Source organism: Lactuca virosa, chromosome 5 (assembly GCF_052849685.1).
Source record: "Lactuca virosa cultivar CGN04683 chromosome 5, Lactuca_virosa_CGN04683_v6, whole genome shotgun sequence".
NCBI lineage: Eukaryota > Viridiplantae > Streptophyta > Magnoliopsida > Asterales > Asteraceae > Lactuca > Lactuca virosa.
Window position 1 is genome coordinate 308334025 of NC_136430.1, and position 23181 is coordinate 308357205.

Genomic DNA, 23181 nt, shown 5'->3' on the forward strand with positions numbered 1-23181 from the left:
ATTATAAGCCAATAAACATTTTTATCTAAAAACACTTTTAAAGTTTAAAAAACACTCCCAAACACCCCTTCAAAAATCCCCTTCAAAAATATTCAATACGATCCATCAAAAATCGAAACGATTAGTGATTACAAAAACCACCCTATCTTCATACCAAACTCCAACAAAAAATGACTTATGATATAGAATTTGAATCTTTAGAATGCATACTAAATATGTTAGGTACCGATTAAAATCGAAACCAATATCTTCAACGAAATTGGTATCATCACTTGTACAAAATCAAAACCAGGATTTAAGAAAAACACATTATCTAACAAAATTGTAAAACCAAAACCAGGATTTAATAAAAACATAATAGTCAACGAAATACAATTTTGTGATTTCGACAAAACTAACGGAAGTTTAGTAACCGAGACGTCGAAAGGGGTGGGGGGTTTATGGAGGGCTTTAGGCCGAACAAGTCAAATGTTAAATAGTATGGTTTCTTGTTCTTCAAGCTCGTCAATGGCGGTCGTTCACACTGCCCAATTTTCACATTAGCTTGAAAATTAACCAGGGCAAAGCCACAACCATCACGGAATCCCCATTTCTTCATCATCGATTTCCTCAAGTCCCCATGTTGAAGGCATTAAGGTCTTCTTCGTTACAACAAGCTCGATTTACTACAGGGGCGTCGTATTTGCAGTCTAGTTCACGCCATGGAACCAAATTGACTTCGTCTTTTAATGGCGTGCTGCGCTCTGTTCTAGCGGATAAAAACCCTAAATTGTTTCAACGAATTTTTTTTTGTTCGGATTCGAGTGATGGATCTGGGTCCGTGCCCGAATCCGCCCTTGAAGAAACTGAGTCGAAATCAGCAGCGGCGATTGTTCCCACATCAATCAAAAAACCAGATGACTTTCTCACGGTTATCCCTTAATCGACTTGTTCATATTTTTATCTACTAGATTTATTTCATTTGCAAAATCAGAGATTCATTTCTGCTTGAGATATTCGTAATGTTTGACTGCTACATGGGTTGTGATTGATATTCGTAATGTTTGACTGCTTGAGATAATCGTAATTTCGTGTGTATATACCTATTGGACTTGTTAAATTTGGAACCATATCCATAAATAGCAGTGAAACCATTTTCAATTTTCCAAAAAACTGAATCTTTCATCTTCCTTTTCTATTTGCAGGTGTTAGCATTGCCATTGCCACACAGACCCTTGTTTCCAGGATTTTATATGCCAATATATGTGAAGGATCCTAAACTACTAGCAGCATTGGTAGAGAGTAGGAAACGACAAGCTCCTTATGCTGGTGCATTTCTTGTAAAAGATGATCCAGTATCAGAGGCCACAGGTTCAGATACAGAGAAGAACATATATGCACTAAAAGGCAAAGACTTACTTAATCGCCTCCATGAAGTTGGTACACTTGCTCAGGTATTTGTTGTGATGGAACTGTTGTTAATCTATTATTCTAAACTTGTTGAGATTTCAAATAACTTATAACACGAGTTATCAACATTTGATTCTTGTAATTAGATCACAAGCATCCAAGGAGAGCAGGTTGTTCTTATTGGTCACAGGCGGCTTAGGATAACAGAGATGGTCAGTGAAGATCCCCTTACTGTCCAAGTGGATCATATCAAGGTATCATCACATCATATCCTAAAATATATGGAGATGCAATAAGTTGGAATCTAATTTCATCATTATCATACTCTTTGGTGAAACTTGAATAAGGATTTTCTCTGTATTCCAGGATTTACCATACAGCAAGGATGATGATGTCATAAAGGCAACTTCATTTGAAGTGATAGCAACCCTTAGAGATGTTCTCAAGACAAGTTCTCTTTGGAGGGATCATGCTCAAACTTACACTCAGGTTATTAGCTGACTTTTTTTAATAGTTGCACTAATTATAGATACTTATTGAGAACAATAACTATATTTCTGAATTAACTTTTTTCTTTCTTTGTTTTCATTTTTGGTTGAATTGCTTATATTCTGCAGCATATGGGTGATTTTAATTATCCAAGATTAGCTGACTTTGGTGCTGCAATATCTGGTTCAAACAAAGTACAATGCCAGCAAGTGCTTGAAGAGCTGGATGTAAGTCACATTTAATGTTCCATAAAGGTTTTCTGCTTCTTTTTACCCGAGTAAGTTTCTCAAATATCTTGTTCTCATTTTTACATTATATTCAATCTAGGTTTACAAACGGTTGAGACTTAGTCTTGAGTTATTAAAGAAAGAAATGGAGATACATAGGATTCAAGTAAGTCCTGGTAGCAATTTTACTTATATATTTCTTTTAAGAAGTTCTTTATTTCTTGATGCCATTTTTTTGGTTTACTTTTAGGAATCCATAGCAAAAGCTATTGAAGAGAAAATAAGCACCGAACAACGCCGTTACTTGTTAAATGAGCAATATAAGGCTATAAAAAAGGTGGCTTCTGTTACTAATTCTTTGTCTCTCCATTTATTTGTCTTGTAGTATCATTGTTCTTTATGCTTCATTTTATGTTAGTCTTGTGTTCTTCATTTAAAACTCAAAAGTTGGCTTGTGTTGTGAGATTATGTATCCTTTCAGAATTTAATATGATACATGTTACCATTCTACAGGAATTAGGGCTCGAGACAGATGATAAAACAGCACTCACTGGTAAAATTCTTGTATTTGTTCATATGGAATATTAATTTTAACTTAAATAACTCATAATCTTGAAATTATGTACTGCAGATAAGTTTAGAGACAGAATCGAGCCAAACAAGGATAAAATCCCACCTCATGTTCTGCAAGTTATTGAAGAAGAAATGAAAAAACTGCAACTTTTGGAAGCCAGTTCAAGTGAATTCAATGTTACACGTAATTATCTTGATTGGTTGACTGCCTTACCATGGGGTAACTACAGGTATGTTAACAAGCCTTCTGCTTTTGAGTTTTGACCAATTATGTTATAAGTAAAAGTTGACTTGTTTAACCAACTTCAGTGATGAGAACTTCAATGTTGTACAAGCTCAACAAATTCTTGATGAGGATCATTATGGTTTGACTGATGTTAAAGAGAGGATACTGGAGTTTATTGCAGTGGGAAAACTAAGAGGAACATCACAAGGTTAGTTTTTTTTTTTTTCATCTATGCTTCAACTGTGAAATGCAAAACTTATAATTTTTTTTTGTTGCAGGAAAAATCATCTGCCTTTCTGGTCCTCCTGGAGTGGGTAAAACCAGCATAGGTCGTTCGATTGCACGTGCTTTGAACAGAAAATTTTATCGGTTTTCTGTTGGTGGATTGTCTGATGTGGCTGAAATCAAGGTCAAAAAGAGTTTTCATTAATACACTTGATTATTAGAAGTGGCATTTTTTGTATTAACATTTAAGATTGTTTTATACCAGGGACATAGGAGGACTTATATCGGTGCAATGCCTGGGAAAATGGTGCAGTGTCTGAAGAGTGTGGGAACAGCAAACCCTCTTGTTCTCATTGATGAGATTGACAAGGTATGATTTTGATTTGAGAGTTGGAAAATGTTCCATTAGTTTTAAGTTATGTGACAAGTGTTTGATTGTTTGTGTTTGTTATGTTGGGTGCAGTTGGGCAGGGGACATGCAGGTGATCCTGCAAGTGCTATGCTGGAGCTGCTTGATCCAGAGCAGAATGCAAATTTCTTAGATCATTACCTTGATGTTCCAATTGACTTGTCAAAGGTTAGTGTTTCTTGTAACTTGTAATGATAGATTGCTTTAAAGTTTAACCTTTACTAGTTACAACTTACAATGGATGGTTTTCTTTCTGCATTCTCGCACAGTTATGATTCTAGTAGATTTAGTTATTAATTAATGTGTCTTCATTTAGCAACTGATCAGTTAGTTAAGCATTCCTATAATGTAGGTGGACTAATTGAACTGTGAAATATATGTTGTAGGTTTTGTTTGTATGTACAGCAAATGTAGTGGAAACTATACCCAATCCACTCTTGGATAGAATGGAGATAATCCCCATTGCTGGTTACATTACTGATGAAAAAATGCATATTGCCCGTGATTATTTGGAAAAGACCACCCGTGATGCATGTGGCATCAAGCCTCAACAGGTCTCTCTCTCTTTCTCTCTAAGTTAATTAAAAAGATGATAGTTAATATCTGATATGAATTCTGTATATCTGCTTCAATTGCTATACAATATACATGATACAATACTCGGTTTTGTTGTAACCCAATAAACAGAGTAATATATATATATATATATATATATATATATATATATATATATATATATATATATATATATATATATTGATAATGAATAACTGATCTCATTTTGAAAATATTCCAGGTTGAAGTGACAGAGGCAGCTCTTCTTTCCTTGATAGAAAATTACTGCAGAGAAGCAGGGGTTCGGAATCTACAGAAACAAATTGAGAAGATTTATCGCAAGGTTTGCTTTGCTGACTTCTTATTTGATAATTTTAATGTTTCAACAGTGTGAAATAGCAACTTACGTTCATTAGTTTATTTCATTTCTTCCTATTACATTTACAGCATTACTGTTCTTTGAATTATTTACCCAGTTATAGCAATATCATCTAAATACCAAGCAATTTTCACTCCTATAATCGAATAAATTTGTTAAAGTACAATGCCTTGTTAAGAAAAAGAATACAATGTTGAAATAAAATGAAAGTACATTGCTATTTCCTGTAGATTGCTTTGCAACTAGTCCGACAAGGAGCACAAAATGAGCCAGAATCTGTTGGTGAATCGAGTGAAACTTCATCTGACAAGCAAATCGAGGGTGCAACTGAATCAAACAAGAGCAATGATGAACCAATATCTGATACTACTACAGAAGAAGCTGAAGTTGTCAACATCAACGATTCAGCTACTCTTGCTGACGAGGCTTCTGCTTTAAAGGTTGCCAATTCTAGCATCCTACTTTCACTCCCCTTCTTATTATTAGTAGTACATCATATACTTTGAAAGTACATTGCTAATTTTGTGATCATTCATTCCAGGATACGGAAGCAACAATTACAATAGATAAAGTTTGGGTGAATGAAGATAACCTTGCAGACTATGTGGGAAAACCGGTTTTCCATGCTGAACGCATGTATGACCAGACCCCATTGGGAGTTGTCATGGGCCTTGCGTGGACTGCAATGGGTGGGTCCACCCTTTACATAGAAACCACCACGATCGAACAAGGTGATGGAAAAGCTGCCCTGAATCTAACCGGGCAGCTTGGTGATGTGATGAAGGAAAGTGCCCAGATTGCCCACACTGTTGCCCGAGCAATATTGGCGGGAAAAGACAAGGAGAATAATTTTTTTGCAAATTCAAAGCTTCATTTACATGTCCCTGCTGGTGCTACACCTAAAGATGGGCCTAGTGCTGGCTGCACCATGATCACTTCCATGCTGTCTCTTGCAATGAACAAGAATGTTAAAAGGGACCTTGCCATGACTGGGGAAGTTACTCTTACAGGAAGAGTCCTTCCAATTGGTGGGGTACGTATGCATAACTAAATTAGTAATAATCATTTTTTTTTTTACTTAATGGAGACACGACTTATTTTTTAGGTGAAGGAGAAGACGATAGCTGCAAGACGTAGTGGTGTGAAAACTATAATATTTCCTTTGGCTAATAAACGGGACTTTGATGAGCTGGCACCCAATGTGAAGGAAGGTCTTGATGTCCATTTTGTGGATGATTACAATCAGATATACGATTTGGCTTTTGATCACACCCAACAAAAATAAGCAACCCGTCATTTTGGTAATGATTTATTTATCTTTCCAATACCCGCATACAGAGACCTGACCCGACTTTTTTTTTTTTATTTTTTTTTTTGCATATACTTGTTGTTCTATTGTATTTGGTGCACTTCAATTTTTTGAATGTTACATTATTACACTTGTAACATCACTAACGTGCATGATGATGGCATTCAATGAGGATGCTAAATAAGTTGGTTCCCTGAGTTTATCTAGCACGTTGTGTCTTTAACTATATCGCATCTATCTTTAACAGATTAATGAGACCTTATGTGCAACTAAGACCAACCAACGATAGAGAATCAAATAAAAATATGATCAATGAACGACAACAATATAAATGAGCAATGTCACACGCTCACACTTCATTATGGCAACAACTTATTAAACTGTAACTTCCAAACACTAAGAAATTAGGAGGGATTGAAAGATTATGCCTTCAAGGAATGAAACAAATCAGTTGGAAGTGATTCCTTTGAAAAATGAAGATTAAACGTAAACGAACCTTAATACATAGAAATTCACACCCCTTGGCTCCAATTTGATATGCTTCTATCATCATGGCTTGGGCAACAAGACACTTTTTAAGGACACTTTGACTCTTATGCGAAATCCAAAAGCCGAATTTAATACCTTAGTATGCACCAATTCGTCCACATTTTCCACGACACTTTCGTGGTGGCGAAAACACACTTTTAGGTCGACACTCAAACATTTACCATATTTTTAGTGTATTAGTCACGTGTACACTTGAGACTTATAACTATAAGTTATTGTAATGCATGCCATAACACATTTTATTCCTTATGTTAAGGGATATGGTTACTATCTATCAACCCACTAGAAAAATGTTGTCACATCGTGTCACATCATCTCCACTACAAGTACTATTTTGAAATGTTTACCACTCCATATTATTAATCTTTTTTTGACACTACGTTAAATAAAAAACATAATTTAAAACATAAATAAATATTTTACATTAATTAAAAACCCATTACATTATTAAAAAACATAAAAACTTAAAACCTAAATTACTAAAAAACCATAAAAACATAGAAATTTAAACATAAACTTGAACATATCGATGATCATCCAAGCAGAATACCTAGTTCTCCCCCACTTAGGGTTCGAACTAGTACCCACTGGTGTTGCAACTAAACCATATCTCAAACCGGCTTACCCAAGTACCAACCATCCCTGACCTTTGGAAGGTAACACACACAAGATGATCTTCCAGACCCGGGTCAACGAATCCCAAGAGAATCCTGAATTTTAGCTGAAGGCCTTAGAAATACCCAATTATCACCACTTTGTGTTAAGGGTTTCACACAAAAGCATAAGCAACTACCGGCTTACGGTCCAACATACACTTCTTGCCTGTAATCCCAAATGACAACCCGACACATGGCTTTCTACATCCCAAGAATACGGCCCTTACTCGCATCGCTAAGGTACTAGTGCCACATCAAACCACTTGCGCACACCAGCGCTGACATGTCTTCGCTAACAACCGCGACCAACATACCTCAAACTGAGAATCCAACCTAATTTGGGAGGTCACAAGCCTGCCCACTCCTTCTAACTCGGAAATCTGAAGGGCAAGATCCTTGCCACCAATAACGACTATCTAATCCGACAATCTGCCACTTAAATTCCAGATGCAATTCCAAACCGATCATATCAACCGCTTCCTCCCTGTGTCTCGAGGCCCGAGGTACGACCTCTAACAAAACCCTCGAGACTTCCAATCAACATACTCATCTAGGTCTGAACCACTCAACCCACATCGATTTCGCCACAGGGTCTGAACAACCACAACACGCATCCTCGCCTGAGCAACCCAAGCCAAAAGATCGATAGATACGGAACCACTGCCTCGAACCATGGTATCCAACCATGCTATCTTCCATGACCAGCCCTTAGATTCCCCGAAATCTTCCTTAAATCGAGCATGGATCCTGTGCTTTCAGTAGTACGAGCCCAATACTACCTTCCACACCTATCCATACTTTCCTCAAGAATTATCTCGGGTCCTCTACGACCTAGTCACAAAATATTCCTGAAACCTGCTCAACAGCGAAACAACCGCACTAAAGGACTCCCTAGGCTATCCTAGGGTTCCACACTTCTCTACCATCAGCCGCTGAAGAACTCACAATGTCAATTAGCCATTCCATGAATACAATCACATGAGACAAAGCTCATATAATCCTTCTAGTAACAGACTCATCCCTACAACGGTTGCACTCAGACAAGAGCTGTGCAACAAGGTCAAATCCGTCACTCTGAGATTATCCAGCCTTTTTCACATGTGACTTGACATATTCACTTAATGGCTAACTCTCATCACTCATGAGTTCCACAAAGCACAAAACAAGCAGCATTCGTGCAGAGGAGACGACTGACACTAAATGCAATAAGATCTGACAGATCCTTCTATGAAATCCTCGATCTCAGACTCCTAGAATCTCGCGTGCATCTTCGCTCTGCCATCACTCTCCCAGGAGTGGCTAATCCTTCCTTATGTCGACCCGCTATGAACCGCGCCTAAGCCAGGGAAACCACCGCTACCTCATCCAAAAACGCGACTGGCCGGCTGACCCCATAAGACACACCATACCACGATTGCCATACGACCCTCCATTGGTGTCAAATAACCATCGCATGTATACAATCACATGCCCCACATTTTAAACAATATTAGGCTAAAAGATTCGATCCCACAACGGTTAGACTCAAACGAGAGCTGCGCAACAGAACCCAGCCCTTCAGCCTAAGATCCTTTAAACCATATAGCATGTGATTTAGCGTATCCATTCGATAGCCAGTTCACACACGAAAGAGTCACATAACAGCCAAACAAGGAAACTCTATAGGAACTAGGGGATCACATAATCAAACAATTCTATCATGGAATTCCTGAATATCCCTAGCCTATTACTAGCATGTTGTTCTAAATATCACAATATCAAATAACAATATGATATTTTGGGGTCTACTTACTGGCTCCAGCTGATCGTACACATCACATCCTCCTTAAGTATTTTGAAAACCATTTGAAAATCATTTTGAAAATCATTTTGAAAATCTTTTTCCTTAGTTTGAGACTGGATTGACACGAGTGTTCCTCCAATTCACTCAAACCAAGGCTCTGATACCAACTTGTAACGTCCTGAAAATTTCAACAAAACTTAAACTTTTCAAAACGATCCTTTCACTAATAAAATGTTTACAAAAATAGTGTTCTCAAACATTATTTGAAAATCAGAGTTTCCCAAGATCCAATATGTTGTAAAACCAAGGATGTGTACGATCACGCCTTCACCTTGCCAAAACATCTGAAGCACCAGAAACAATAAATTGAAACCGTAAGCACACAACTTAGTGAGTTCCCCCAAAGTACCAACACACAAACAGATAACATATACCAACAAACAACATACTATGGGTTCAATCAACCATCGGGTTGGAATACCCTAGGCCCTCAACCATCGGGTTGGAATGCCAACATACTATGATTCCAATCATCCATCGGGATGGAATACCCCAGGCACTCAACCATCGGGTTGGAATGCCAACATACTATGTAACACCCATAAAATTCAAGCCAAATTTAAATTTTTTAACACATTTTAAAACCGTTAAGTTATTACAGGTTGTTTTCAAAATAGTTTAGACATCAGAGTATTCCCAGAATCAATCATGAAAATATGAGGAGGTGCATGATCACGCCTTCGCCTTCCCGCAATCATCAGAAGTGCCTGAAAAAATATCAACAACTGTAAGCCCGAAGCTTAGTGAGTTTCCCCAAAATACCAACGCCATACAAACATAACCATATCATATAACCAATACAGAACAACATGCATAATGAGTCATCAGCCTGACTGGACCGCCTCACAGGCCTTCAGTCTATCTGGACTGCTCTTCGAGCCTTTGGCACGTCTGGACCGCCACGCAGGGCCTACAGCCTATCCGGACCGCTCGCCGGGTATGTTGGCCTACAACACAAAGCAGGACCGCCTCAACCCAACCCCCAATCAAAAAAACATGTGCACATAAATATCATACGCTAGCTCATTTCATATAACAGTCAAACCAATCTAACAGATCACCAATCATAGCAACATCCCAATAACCGGGATACAGACCTAACCGGTCACTAACATAGCATCATCCTATAACCAGGACAATCATGTGCACATAGACATCATATAACACTAGCATGTATATATATAACAGTCAAACCGATCTAACAGATCACAAAGCATAGCAACAATCCTATAACCAGGATATCGACCTAACAGGTCACTAACATAGCATCATCCTATATACCATGATACCGACCCAACCGGGTCACTAAAGCATAGCATATCACCATCCTAACTACCAGGATATAAATCAGTAAGCATAACATGCAATAATCCGAATACAATCCATAAAGGGCCGGCCTTGGTGCCTTAGACCCTGTTGATATAGTGAGGAGAACTCACCTGGCACTGCTGAAGTCCCGCAGGTACGCTCCAGCTGCTGATTGACAGGTTGCCGAACTGTCAACATCAAACAATACCCAATTAATAATTGGGTTCCAAGCTCAAAGTCCAACTCACACTCTAAAAGCCCAAAAGTCAAGTAATGGGCCAAGGCCTAACATATGGCCCAATCTTCCAAATTGGGCCCAAGTCCTCACATGGGCCTTATCCTAAAGCCCATCTAATTACTTTGGTCCATTAACTTGTTCTTGGATGGTCCATCAATAGTCTAACCACCAAAACCCTATAGGAAGGCCCAAATCAAGGCCCAAGTGAATTTAGGGTTTCACATGAAATGATGATTAGGGTTAAGTGTTTCTTACTTAACCCATTAAGGACTTAATCCAATAAGGACTTAATCCATTAAGTACAATATTGCTTAGATTAATCTTTGCCAATGATTATTATTTAATATTTCAAACTATTAAATAATTCCCATGTGTGTGTTCCGATTAATTCTCAAAGTTAGGGTTTTATTGGCATTAGGGTTTACCAAACCCTAATTAGGGTTTCCAATCCATTTTCTAGCCCATTTATCAATTTGTTGGGCTTTTAGGTCAATTAGGGCTTTATTGGGCCTATTAGGCCCACTAGAATATTATTAAGTCCATTAGGGTTTTCCTTATGCCCATTAGGCTTCATTGGGCCCATTAGGGCTTACAAGGCCCATTAGGGTTTCAAGCACCCCAAACGAATCAACTCGACGAGACAAGCACACCGCCACCCGACACGGCGACCGGTGACGGCAGAAGGCGGCAGCCACCACACTACGGTGGTGGTTTGGGTTTCTTTTCATTATACTTTAGCTAATTGCAATTTACAATGCCTTAACCGAGAATAAAAACACACACTAACTACATCAACACACACACACACCAACATAGCCATCTAATGGCGGCAAGTGGCTGTTGATGGTGGCAGCCACCACCCTACGGTGGTGGCAGCGGCTTTTCCGGCCAACAAGCTACACACACAACACATGCTACAGAAGAATGAACACCCACACTATTTTCTTGTTTGTAAACAGGTCCTGCCACCCTCCTGGTGGCGGTTGGCGACGGTAGAAGTACAAACCGACGGCAACAACGACGGCCACCGTGGCTGGCGGCTACTGTGTTTCTTTCCTCGATCTCCGGCCAAAAGGACTCTCCTGCAATCCTAACCGTATTGCAACGCGCGCCTACAACACCCAACACGAACCCAGCTCCACGAGGTCACAAACCCAGCCACAATTTCACGGTGGCAGGCGGCGAACGGGATGTAGCAATATCCTAAACGACAACGGTGGCGAATCTTGATCTTCAACGGAACAGCAGCCGCATCGTCATCGGACTGTGATGGTGGCGGCAGGTCGTGGCAGAGGGTGGCGACGGCGATGGCGAGCCACGACGACAGCATCCGCGGCAGGAGAAGGAGGCGCCTTCTCGCGTCTCCGGCTTCAACAACAACTGCGCAAGGCAACAGCAACCTCGGTGGCTCGACTGGTCTCGGTGGTTGCTTGCTAATCGGAGATGGGACGGTAGCGGCGCCGGTGGTGGAAGTAAATGGGTGGTTTGACGGCTGGAAGAGGGAGGCATAAGGGTGGCGGCTGTAAGAGTGTTTAGGGTTAGGGTTTAGTGAGGGCAATACAACATTTTTATATCCGACTCCTCAAACTATATTCCATGTTGACACTATCGGCCCCTCTTATCAAGATTCATTTTCAAAAGAAGTCTACAAATTACCAATTAAACCATGCCCCTTGAATTACTTTACAAAATAAGTCCGGATTTTACTAAACGGTCCCCATCTTCTAAAATCTTTACAAAACTAATCCAAAATTTATCTTTTTAACCCCCAACTCTCAATTATGACATATTCAGCCTTCTCCTCTCTTTTCTTCCAAATTAAGTCCCAATAATTACCACGGAGCCCCCGCCTTCATAAATATTTACAAAATAAGTCTCGAATTTACACTTTAACCCACGAATAATTCAAACAATAACTTTTGGCTCCCAAAACCAACGCCCCACTAAATAATATGGATTTTAAGTCCAGGATTCATTTATTAATCTTTATCTATTTATTCGCATAATAAACAGGGTGTTACAACTCTCCCCCACTTAAATTAGATTTCGTCCTCGAAATCGTTCCTTACCATTTCTTATGCACCAAACCACTCAAGTCATATGGTCACCATTCTGGGCACACCATAGCCTCCTCAGGGTAGCCGTGACCAATCTTCGTAAGCCCTAAAATCCGTAGGTGAACGAGTTCCTCGCAACAAGATAACATCTACTCGGTCTGCAATCTGTTGTCTCGAGATGGTCTGAGTCCCTACAGACCACTTCATACTGAATCATTATCGTTGAAGAGTTTGTTTATCCCTCAACTGACTACTCAACTTCTGATAACCTGTAGTTTCCCTCTAGAAAACTGAGATCACAGACCCAATTATCCCTGCCAGTCATTTAGCATAACCCAAACAATCTGGTATTCCGTCCGAACTTGTAACCTAGAACACAAATACTAATGCTGCCCAGACGCTGAAACTCCCCGAACACTGAACTGCCTGAAGAGCAGTATGTTGCCACATGGTTGCTTTCCAAAATCTAACGAGACCCCCTGGTCTCTATTTGTTCGCCAATCATCTGAAATATCGGGTTTCGGCCCGGCTGCGGGGCCAAAGGACTCCCACTTCGTCACCTCACACGACTTTCGAACGAAATACTTCTCTGGAACTAGTTGCCACCAACTATCATGCCACTGTGGCTCTAACAACCTCCCGACCCAACCGATCGGGTCCTTGCTTTGAATTCTGACGTCACCACATCCAATGCTAAAAGTGTTCGCTACCCGACCAATGGTAGCCTATTGTCACAACGACCTTAAGCAGTCCATTGCTTCCCTGATCTCATAACTGCAATGATGTCTCTACAGTCTCAATACTGGCTTAACTAGATCTAATCCATTTGGGTAAATCTGAAATCCAATCCGTGGACTTCCATATCCTCAATGTTGCACCCAACTGGTGCGTACTACTATTCATTCCGCGTCCTAACAACGCGCTCATGCTATCTGCCAACCAAGTGAAGGATGCGGCTACACTCACAGACTTACACCACTCAAGCACTATCTGCTAACCTTGTGAATGCTACGGCTACACCCGCAGACTTACAACACGCTAACACTATCTGGTCGCTAGTGAATACTATGGCTACGCCCGCAGTCTCACGACACTCTATCACTATCTGACCGCTAGTGAATGCTACGGCTACCCCCGCAGTCTTACAAAACTTCCCATGCTAACTGACCACTAGTGATTGCTACGGCTACCCCCGCAGTCTTACAACACTTCCCATTCTAACTGACCACTAGTGAATGCTACGGCTACCCCCGCAGCCTTACAACACTTCCCCTGCTAACTGGCCACTAGTGAATGCTACGGCTACCCCCGTAGTCTTACAACACTTTACATACCGGTCGAACACGCACTCGACCTAACACACAACTGAACTCAAGTCCTAACTGGAGCTCTAACTTGGTTCCCGAAACCTGCTGTCTGAGAGTCTCGAAGGTTGCCTGCTGCTCAGGCTCCCAGCGAAAGGCCACCGACTTCCTGGTCAGTCGGATCAAAGGAACCGCGATCGCGGAGCAGTCCCATATAAATATCCGATAATAACTCACTAGACCCAGGAAACTCCGAATCTCGGTCGGAGACCTCGGAATCTCCTGCTGCATCAAGGCCTCTATCTTGGTCAGATCGACCAGAATACCCTTCTGGTTGACAAGGCGCCCAAGAGATTGCACCTCGTGCAACTAGAACTCACAGTTGGAGAACTTTATAAAAAGTCTCTCCCCCACTTAGATTCAACTAAGTTTTACCAGTACATGGAAATTTGAGAATTCCCAATCCTTCTTACTTCCAACGATCGATTGGATGACAACCAGACCTTTCCAACTAGTACTCCTTTACTAGCCAACCCCAAATGATCACATACTTCTAAGAACTAGCTGAACACTTCCTGAATCCCAGGGAAACCATCAGTCTCTAAAGCTTGAATGATCCCTCACTTAAATCTTGAAGACCTAAGGATAGGTGCTCCAACTAACATCTCAGCAACGAGCTACTTCCCTTGGCGCTATCATCCGTCAATCAATAACGGTTACTAAAACCATTGAATCTGGACAATGCTGAATAACCATCTTGTAGGACCCTGTCCGTAGACCTCCCACATAATACCCTTCTTCCCAAAGTGTTCCAATAATTCTCCCGCTCTCGGGCTCTAGAATCATATCATTCAGGGTCTCGCACCCTGAATCACTCACCAGCTCAGTCGTCCATGGCTGAGCTGCAGTAGCTGAAACAACCTTTTTTCCCTAAACCGGGCTACAACTACTCCCAAGACATAGTCTACAATCCCGAAAGTGCAATAGATCACGGAATCAATCCTCACCGTCTGATAGAAGAGATCCAAAGTGAATCGGATCTCACAAGATACTTATGCCACATCGACCCACCCGCGCTCACCAGCGCTGAACTAATGTCGCCAATCCCGACGACCAACTAACCCGAGCTGGAACACAACCTGATCCTAGGGTCCCAAGTGTGCTCACTCCTTCGAGCTTGAAAACTGAAAGGGCAAAATCCTTGCCCTAGAAGACAACATTCCAATCCTATCAATTAACCATTCTAATTCCAGCTGCATAACTCCAGCTGAACATAATCATTACTCCTTTCCGGAGTCCCCGCGACTCACATTCCGGCCTCGAGCAAACCCCCGAAGCCTCAAATCCAGAAACTAATGTGCTAGACTCTCCCGCTTAACCTGCGGAATGTAACATGTACAGAACATCTCCCTGATCCCAACTAACTGCAGCCCTCGACTCATCAGAATATGCCCCAGTAACAAGTCCCGGTACTGAAAAGCTCGACCAGCTCCTCCCCCTGCCGTCGTTACAGCTGTTGAAGCTGCTGCGGCAGCCGTCTCAACAATGGCTACATAGCGCTCATCAAGGTACTCAACCATGGCGGTCTTGATAGACCCAAACATCTTCGGAATCTGACCCCGGACAAATCTCGATCACCTCCTCCCGGATGTGTTGGATTAGTGTCTAAGTCCATAACTAGTTTGGTATGTACTTGACCCGATGGTGCATGGTCCTTTTGGGTTGCCTTCACCAAAGCAACTTGATAGGATGAATTACGGAGAGAGAGGATTTATTATGATTTATTAATATATTATGAGAATAATATATTAAAGGAGAAATCATATTGTTTAATTAATATTGGTCAATAATTAATTAAGAATTAATTTTGTGGCTAAAAGAGATTAATTAAACTTAAGGGACTAGAACTGTCATTTGTGTGATAGTTGAATATTGGGCTATTGGACTCCTTATTAGAGGAGTGGACGAATTCTATGGGAAAACCCATTAGAAATCATCCAAGGCTTCTAAAGGAGGAGTCCATGGGTTGCTTAGGGCCTAAACAGTCAAATTAGGGGTTCCTTGTTAGATAACCCTAATAGCCTCACTATTTAAGCACCCCTAGGGCACCAAAAACGTGGCTATCTTATTCCTTAGGGTTTCTAGACGTTTTTGAGTGCCTCTCCTCTTCTCCTTCTTCATCCTCTTGCTCTTGGTGTTTGTGAGCCATTAGAGGAGTGACATTTGTGACTCTAAGCTTTTAGAAGCCAATTACTAGAAGGAATAGATTGTTATTACTACATAACAATCAAAGGTAAGATCTAAACCCTATTCTTATGTTTATATTGATTATCACATGCTAGATCTAGGGTTTATGGCTTTGGATGATTATTGCATGTTCATTAGACAAACTAGATCCAAAGCTTTAGGGTTTGCATGTACACCATAGAAATGTTGTAGTGCTCAAAACCCATCAGTGGTATCAGAGCCTAGGGCTGTTTGTTTATGAATTTGATGCTTATTTGATCAAAAATTGCTTAAAAATCGATTTTTTTTGGTTCTGACTGCTTGACTCGCGGAGTCACTTGGTGAACTCGCCGAGTCTGCTGTACTCGACGAGTCCAGGCCTGGACTCGACGAGTCAAAGGGTCTGGCAGCGTTTTTTCGCGATTTCTTGCTGTTTTGGCTTGGGATACTTACCATAAACGTTTTTAATTAGTAAAATCCGATTTTTATTGATTTTGGGTGAATATCCTTGCCAAAATAGTAGATAATTACCAATTAATCAAATATTTGTTGCCTTATAAGATAATGTTTAATTATTTTAGTTATTTGGTGAATTATCTTGCAAGTAATTGGACTAGGTCAAAATTAGATAACCAAATTAATTGTTAATTGTCTTATTTGAATTGTTGATCTAGAATGTTCTTGATAAAGTTTGGAAAAGTTTCATTTTTCACCCCTTAGGTTTTATAGTTTAAATTTAGACTTTAAAAGTTTTTGTTTTGAAATTTAAATAGTTGAACCTTAATATTTTGAAAGGTTTCAAAACTTGCCCTCAAGTTTTGGAATTTAAATTTTTGATTAAAAGTTTAATTTTTGAAATTTTAAATTCTAAAACCCTAGTTTTGAAAAAGTTCAAATTACACCCTTATGGGTTTATTAAGTTAATTAATAGTATAATTAAAAGAGAGTTAATAAATCCATAATGATATGGTTTATATTTAATTAAATTAAAAGTGTAATTTATAAAATTAAACCACCTAGTATTTTAAAAGTGTGAAATACACCCTATACTATATATAACATTAAAAGTCTAATATTATATATATATATCTTAAACTGCTAGTCTTACCGTTAGTAGGCCTCATTCACGAAGCTGGTCTATAAGGGGTGTTTAAGGAAATTGCCTATAAAATGGCGATTGAATGGGTATCCACTCTTACCCACCGCACTCTTGACTATTGGAGGGTCGTTATCCGAACGGGTAGGATAGGGCAAACCCCTCTCCTCATTAAAAGTATAATGAATAAAGTAACTAAATGTTTTTACTAAATTCCCAAATCTTAGTTACTTTAGGAAAAAGTGAAATCGATGCAATTCCATGGAATTACACTTTGTACCCTTTTCGAGACAATTAGTGGAGCGTGTGTGGTTAACCGACACACTAAGTTGGGTTTGGCATTGGTAGCGAAGGATGGCTCGATGTTTGTCATAGATCGATGGAGCGTGTGTGGTTAACCGGAACGTCGATTAGGTGATTGTAGCATTGAGGGCACCACGTACATTCGCATGGTTATTCACACCTTATTTGTGATCCTCGGCATCCCAGTCACAAATGAAAGGCATAATCGAGATTAAACATGACATTGAAAAGTTCAATGAATCTCAAAAAGATCTAGGAGTTTCAATTCATTTAAAACTTAACCTTCTTTTCGTTTTTCATGGTGGAAATTGGTAAATCGTCATTTACCTACCTTCAAATGTTCTGCGAGTTGGATTACGGCATCCCTCTTCCAATTTGTAGGATATTGTGTTGGGTCCTAGCCTTAATATCTCATTTGGGTGTTTTATTAAGGACTCAATCAACTAAACTTGAATTTTCTCCCGTTTTATAGATGTCAAAGTCTGACAACTATGGTCTTCCTAAATCCGTTTGGAAAAAGTTTTCCACGTGAAGATGATGTTCCACGATTGTATTGTGGAAATGGAAATCATGCTTCATTTCCTCCACCTCCTCCAATAATTCTCCCTGACCCACGTGTTCGAAGACTTGAAAAGTTCAAAGTCACTCAAGCCCTATTGGCAAAAGACATGGAAATGGAAAGTCTATTTGTGCTCATGTCTTGGATAAAAGGTTACACATTGATAGATTGGGATTATTAGGTGTCGATGTTTAAAGGAAATTGGCTGTTGACTTGGTTCTTCAGTCACTTCCCGAATCATATGGTAAGTTCGTTAGAGAGTACTATATGATGGACCGCGACATGACCCTTATTGATTTGACTTATTTGCTTATTGCTGCTAAACCAGAAATGATTTGGCGCACCGGTCAGCAAATTTGTCTGGTAAATCAATATCCCAACCTTCTATGGGCAATGGAAACATTGGAAGTCCAGAAAAGTTTTCTCTACGCAAGAGAAAAGCTGAGTCTGAGATAGTCCCGTGTACCATTCCATAAGAATCCATGTGTTTCTACTGCCAAAAGAAGGGGCATTGGTTACGAAGCTGCCCTGACTACCTGAGAGATCTAAGAGATGGGAGAGTCAAGATGTATGACTCTGCTTCAGGAAATATCCACTATCTAACTCCATTAAGTTCCTATTTGGAGATTCTTAATACATGATGTGATAAGATTACATTTCGATGTTTTGAAGGATTGAAGAAAGGAAATGAAGCTTAAAGGAAGGAGCAAGTTGAGTCTGATTGCAAAGAATTGGATTTCGATCGCATGATTCAAGGATCAGATATTTAAGCTACTACTTTAGAGTTAGGATAGATTGCTAAGTAATATTTACATAGTTTTTCATTTGTAATCGCGTTGTAAGGACAATATTTTTTCGCAATAAAATAAATTTTGATTTATCTTATTTATGTTTCCTTGAGATGGATTTTATGAAAAATTGGTGTTTGAATGGTTCTATTGTTAGCAATATTGTGAATGGATTTGATTCTTAGTTATGTTATTTATGGAAATGTCATAAATTTACCAAATGAGGAAAGTTTCTCATCACCCAAGTTTCAATTGGACAGAAACTTGGAATCATGCAACTGATATTGTGTGATGAATGAAAACCTTCGTATTTGGGAAATTGAAACCAATTCTTTGTTCACATAAGTATGTGAGTCAAGTGAAGGACTAAGAGATCTGGTACACAATGTTGTGCACTGGTCAAGTCCACCACAAAGAACGATAAGTTTATTCGTCATGATTTACGAAAAGTCTAGTAAACATGATTATGCGTACAAGATTAAGTGTAATTCTGAATCATTGAAAAGTTTCAATGAATAGCAGAACGAATAAGAAGAATCAGTTAGGCAGAAAGATAAAAGTTTCTCCCATCTAAGAAGAAGGGAGAGTACTTTCGTATCGTGTTTTATGATAGTCTTGGTTATTGTAGGAACCATATTACAATTCATCCTCTAAGGATACCTTAGTGCACTAGTTTGGCTAAGAATAGGAATATTGAATTGTAGAAATGGTTAAGTCAATAAGATGTATCGTACTTTGTTCCAATATCAAGTCTTAGAGTCATACTCCAAGACTGTGAATTGAGTGACATAATCTTAAGTAGGAATGTTCTATATTTGCACATTTTGGTAAGTTGTGATGTCTTGGATAAGACAAAGACCAGCTAATACCAAATTGTGTGTAGGTTTGTCTTGATAAAGACATACACTGACTCTTGAATATTTGTTTTGTCAAGAAATGTTTCTCGACAAGAGAATCTTATATGTCAAGAGGTCAGTGGGAGTCTAAAGATCTTGGAAAGTTTCAAGAACAAATCAAGAAGTAAACCTCTTAAACACTAGCACACGACTTGAGGATTGTAACCTATTGTGTTGACAAAATTTTATTTTTGTGCCAATCCAGTTGAGTGATTATGCATATGAGTTCTACGAGTTCTCAATTGAATGCATAAGGGGAAACACCTTGATCAATGAAAGTACATTGACTGGCATAGGTGAGCTGCTAAATAACTTGGAAGCAATGGTGGGACCCTTGATGGCAAGAAATTAAGAATAAACAAGTTCTGTCCATAAGAGGTTGAATTTGTCACAAACATTATCTTACGATTATGCTTATGACAAATTTGCATGGATAGGAACACATGCACCATAAAATCTAAGTGTCATAAGGTTTCTCTCCTTCATGAAAATGATTGTGAGGAAACGCTTTCACTAAGAGAGATTTTAAGGAGATAGCGATTATGTAAATTGCATTATCAAATTCGATTATGATTACGACATCCCTTTTCATAGTTCGAATTGTGAGATTTGGCAATTTGAACAATCGAGACTTATTGCTATAAGTTCTGGAATTGTTTAGACACACATGTGAGTTGTCTAAAGTAAGGTGTATGAGTTTGAGATGCTTAGATAAAAGCTTATCAAAGCATATCGTATTAAAAACAATGAACTTTGGAAGTCAATAAGTATTGTTTTCTAGAAGTTTAGCTGGTTTCGGAATACGTGTCAAAGCTAGTGGGAGCATAAATGTTATGCTAGTATGGATATAATCATCATGTTAGTAGGAGCATGATTATTATTGCAAGTTAGCAATATTAATTATAGAAAACAAAAGTTTCACTTTGCAAAGTTGCATAGGTTGAAAAGTTGTTTTGCTATAATTAAGGGAAAGAATGTTATACTTTGTTTCAAATCTAAAGGTTTAGATCGAAAAATTTTACTCAAATTTAGTCAAAAAGATATATGGATGTTATGTTGAAAGAATTCAACGTAAGAGAATTCTATGGAAATATTTGTTGCGTTCTCACACTCGATTATGATTACGGCATCCCTTTTCATAGTTCGAATCGTGCGAACATGACAAATAGAAATATTATAGCAAAAGACTGGTAAAGTATCATGTCATTGTAATATTCGACCGTTCTAAAATTTTCCGAATGCCTAGGGCATTAAGAGGGAAAGAGGAAGAGAATCGGATTTGACTGAATTAGTTAAAAAACGCCGGGTATGTTGGCCTACAACACAAAGCATGACCACCTCAACCCAACCCCCAATCAAACAAACATGTGCACATAAATATCATACGCTAGCTCATTTCATATAACAGTCAAAACGATCTAACAGATCACCAATCATAGCAACATCCCAATAACCGGGATACAGACCTAACCGGTCACTAACATAGCATTATCCTATAACCAGGACAATCATGTGCAGATAGACATCATATAACACTATCATGTATATATATAACAGTCAAACCGATCTAACAGATCACAAAGCATAGCAACAATCCTATAACCAGGATATCGACCTAACAGGTCACTAACATAGCATCATCCTATATACCAGGATACCGACCCAACCGGGTCACTAGAGCATAGCATATCACCATCCTAACTACCAGGATATAAATCAGTAAGCATAACATGCAATAATCCGAATACAATCCATAAAGGGCCGACCTTGGTGCTTTAGACCCTGTTGATATAGTGAGGAGAACTCACCTGGCACTGCTGAAGTCCCGCAGGTACGCTCCAGCTGCTGATTGACAGATTCCCGAACTGTCAACATCAAACAATACCCAATTAATAATTGGGTTCCAAGCTCAAAGTCCAACTCACACTCCAAAAGCCCAAAAGTCAAGTAATGGTCCAAGGCCCAACATATGGCCCAATCTTCCAAATTAGGCCCAAGTCCTCGCATGGGCCTTATCCTAAAGCCCATCTAATTACTTTGGTCCATTAACTTGTTCTTGGATGGTCCATCAATAGTCTAACCACCAAAACCCTATAGGAAGGCCCAAATCAAGGCCCAAGTGAATTTAGGGTTTCACATGAAATGATGATTAGGGTTAAGTGTTTCTTACTTAACCCATTAAGGACTTAATCCAACAAGGACTTAATCCATTAAGTACAATATTGCTTAGATTAATCTTTGCCAATGATTATTATTTAATATTTCAAACTATTAAATAATTCCCATGTGTGTGTTCCGATTAATTCTCAAAGTTAGGGTTTTATTGGCATTAGGGTTTACCAAACCCTAATTAGGGTTTCCAACCCAATTTCTAGCCCATTTATCAATTTGTTAGGCTTTTAGGTCAATTAGGGCTTTATTGGGCCTATTAGGCCCACTAGAATATTATTAAGTCCATTAGGGTTTTCCTTATGCCCATTAGGCTTCATTGGGCCCATTAGGGCTTACAAGGCCCATTAGGGTTTCAAGCACCCCAAACGAATCAACTCGACGAGACAAGCACACCGCCACCCGACACGGCGGCCGGTGGCGGCAGCCACCACACTACGGTGGTGGTTTGGGTTTCTTTTCATTATACTTTAGCTAATTGCAATTTACAATGCCTTAACCGAGAATAAAAACACACACTAACTACATCAACACACACACACACACCAACATAGCCATCTAATGGCGGCAAGTGGCTGTTGATGGTGGCAGCCACCACCCTACGGTGGTGGCAGCGGCTTTTCCGGCCAACAAGCTACACACACAACACATGCTACAGAAGAATGAACACCCACACTCTTTTCTTGTTTGTAAACAGGTCCTGCCACCCTCCTGGTGGCGGTTGGCGACGGTAGAAGTACAAACCGACGGCAGCAGCAGCGGCCACCGTGGCTGGCGGCCACAGTGTTTCTTTCCTCGATCTCCGACCAAAAGGACTCTCCTGCAGTCCTAACCGTATTGCAACGCGTGCCTACAACACCCAACACGAACCCAGCTCCACGAGGTCACAAACCCATCCACAATTTCACGGTGGGAGGCGACGAACGGGATGTAGCAATCTCCTAAACGACAACGGTGGCGAATCTTGATCTTCAACGGAACAGCAGCCGCATCGTCATCGGACTGTGATGGCGGCGGAAGGTCGTGGCAGAAGGTGGCGACGGCGATGGCGAGCCACGACGACAGCATCCGCGGCAGGAGAAGGAGGCGCCTTCTCGCGTCTCCGGCTTCAACAACAACTGTGCAAGGCAACAGCAACCTCGGTGGCTCGACTGGCCTTGGTGGTTGCTTGCTAATCGGAGATGGGACGGTAGCGGCGCCGGTGGTGGAAGTAAATGGGTGGCTCGACGGCTGGAAGAGGGAGGCATAAGGGTGGCGGCTGTAAGAGTGTTTAAGGTTAGGGTTTAGTGAGGGCAATACAACAGTTTTATATCCGACTCCTCAAACTATATTCCATGTTGACACTATCGGCCCCTCTTATCAAGATTCATTTTCAAAAGAAGTCTACAAATTACCAATTAAACCCTGC

The 23181-nt window shown here is 39.9% G+C and overlaps 1 protein-coding gene across 1 annotated transcript; it reads left to right on the plus strand.

Moving 5' to 3' along the window:
* Positions 1-442: 442 nt before the first annotated feature.
* Positions 443-6007, plus strand: LOC145114996 (lon protease homolog 1, mitochondrial-like). The gene is made up of 18 exons (XM_079051130.1): positions 443-910; positions 1185-1433; positions 1536-1643; positions 1756-1878; positions 2007-2105; positions 2206-2271; positions 2356-2442; positions 2619-2658; positions 2737-2908; positions 2988-3112; positions 3183-3313; positions 3395-3499; positions 3593-3706; positions 3925-4092; positions 4335-4436; positions 4703-4912; positions 5014-5505; positions 5578-6007. Exons 1-18 carry the CDS (start codon positions 620-622, stop codon positions 5755-5757), a joined length of 2862 nt encoding a protein of 953 aa, XP_078907256.1. The 5' UTR covers positions 443-619; the 3' UTR covers positions 5758-6007.
* The last annotated feature ends 17174 nt before the right edge of the window (positions 6008-23181 follow it).

Bases quoted from the DNA above. Each gene is read 5' to 3' on its own strand.
- LOC145114996 (XM_079051130.1), top strand. From the start codon at position 620: ATGTTGAAGGCATTAAGGTCTTCTTCGTTACAACAAGCTCGATTTACT. The intron at 1,644-1,755 runs GTATCATCACAT...TCTGTATTCCAG, and splicing joins TCCAAGTGGATCATATCAAG to GATTTACCATACAGCAAGGA. The intron at 4,437-4,702 runs GTTTGCTTTGCT...TATTTCCTGTAG, and splicing joins TTGAGAAGATTTATCGCAAG to ATTGCTTTGCAACTAGTCCG.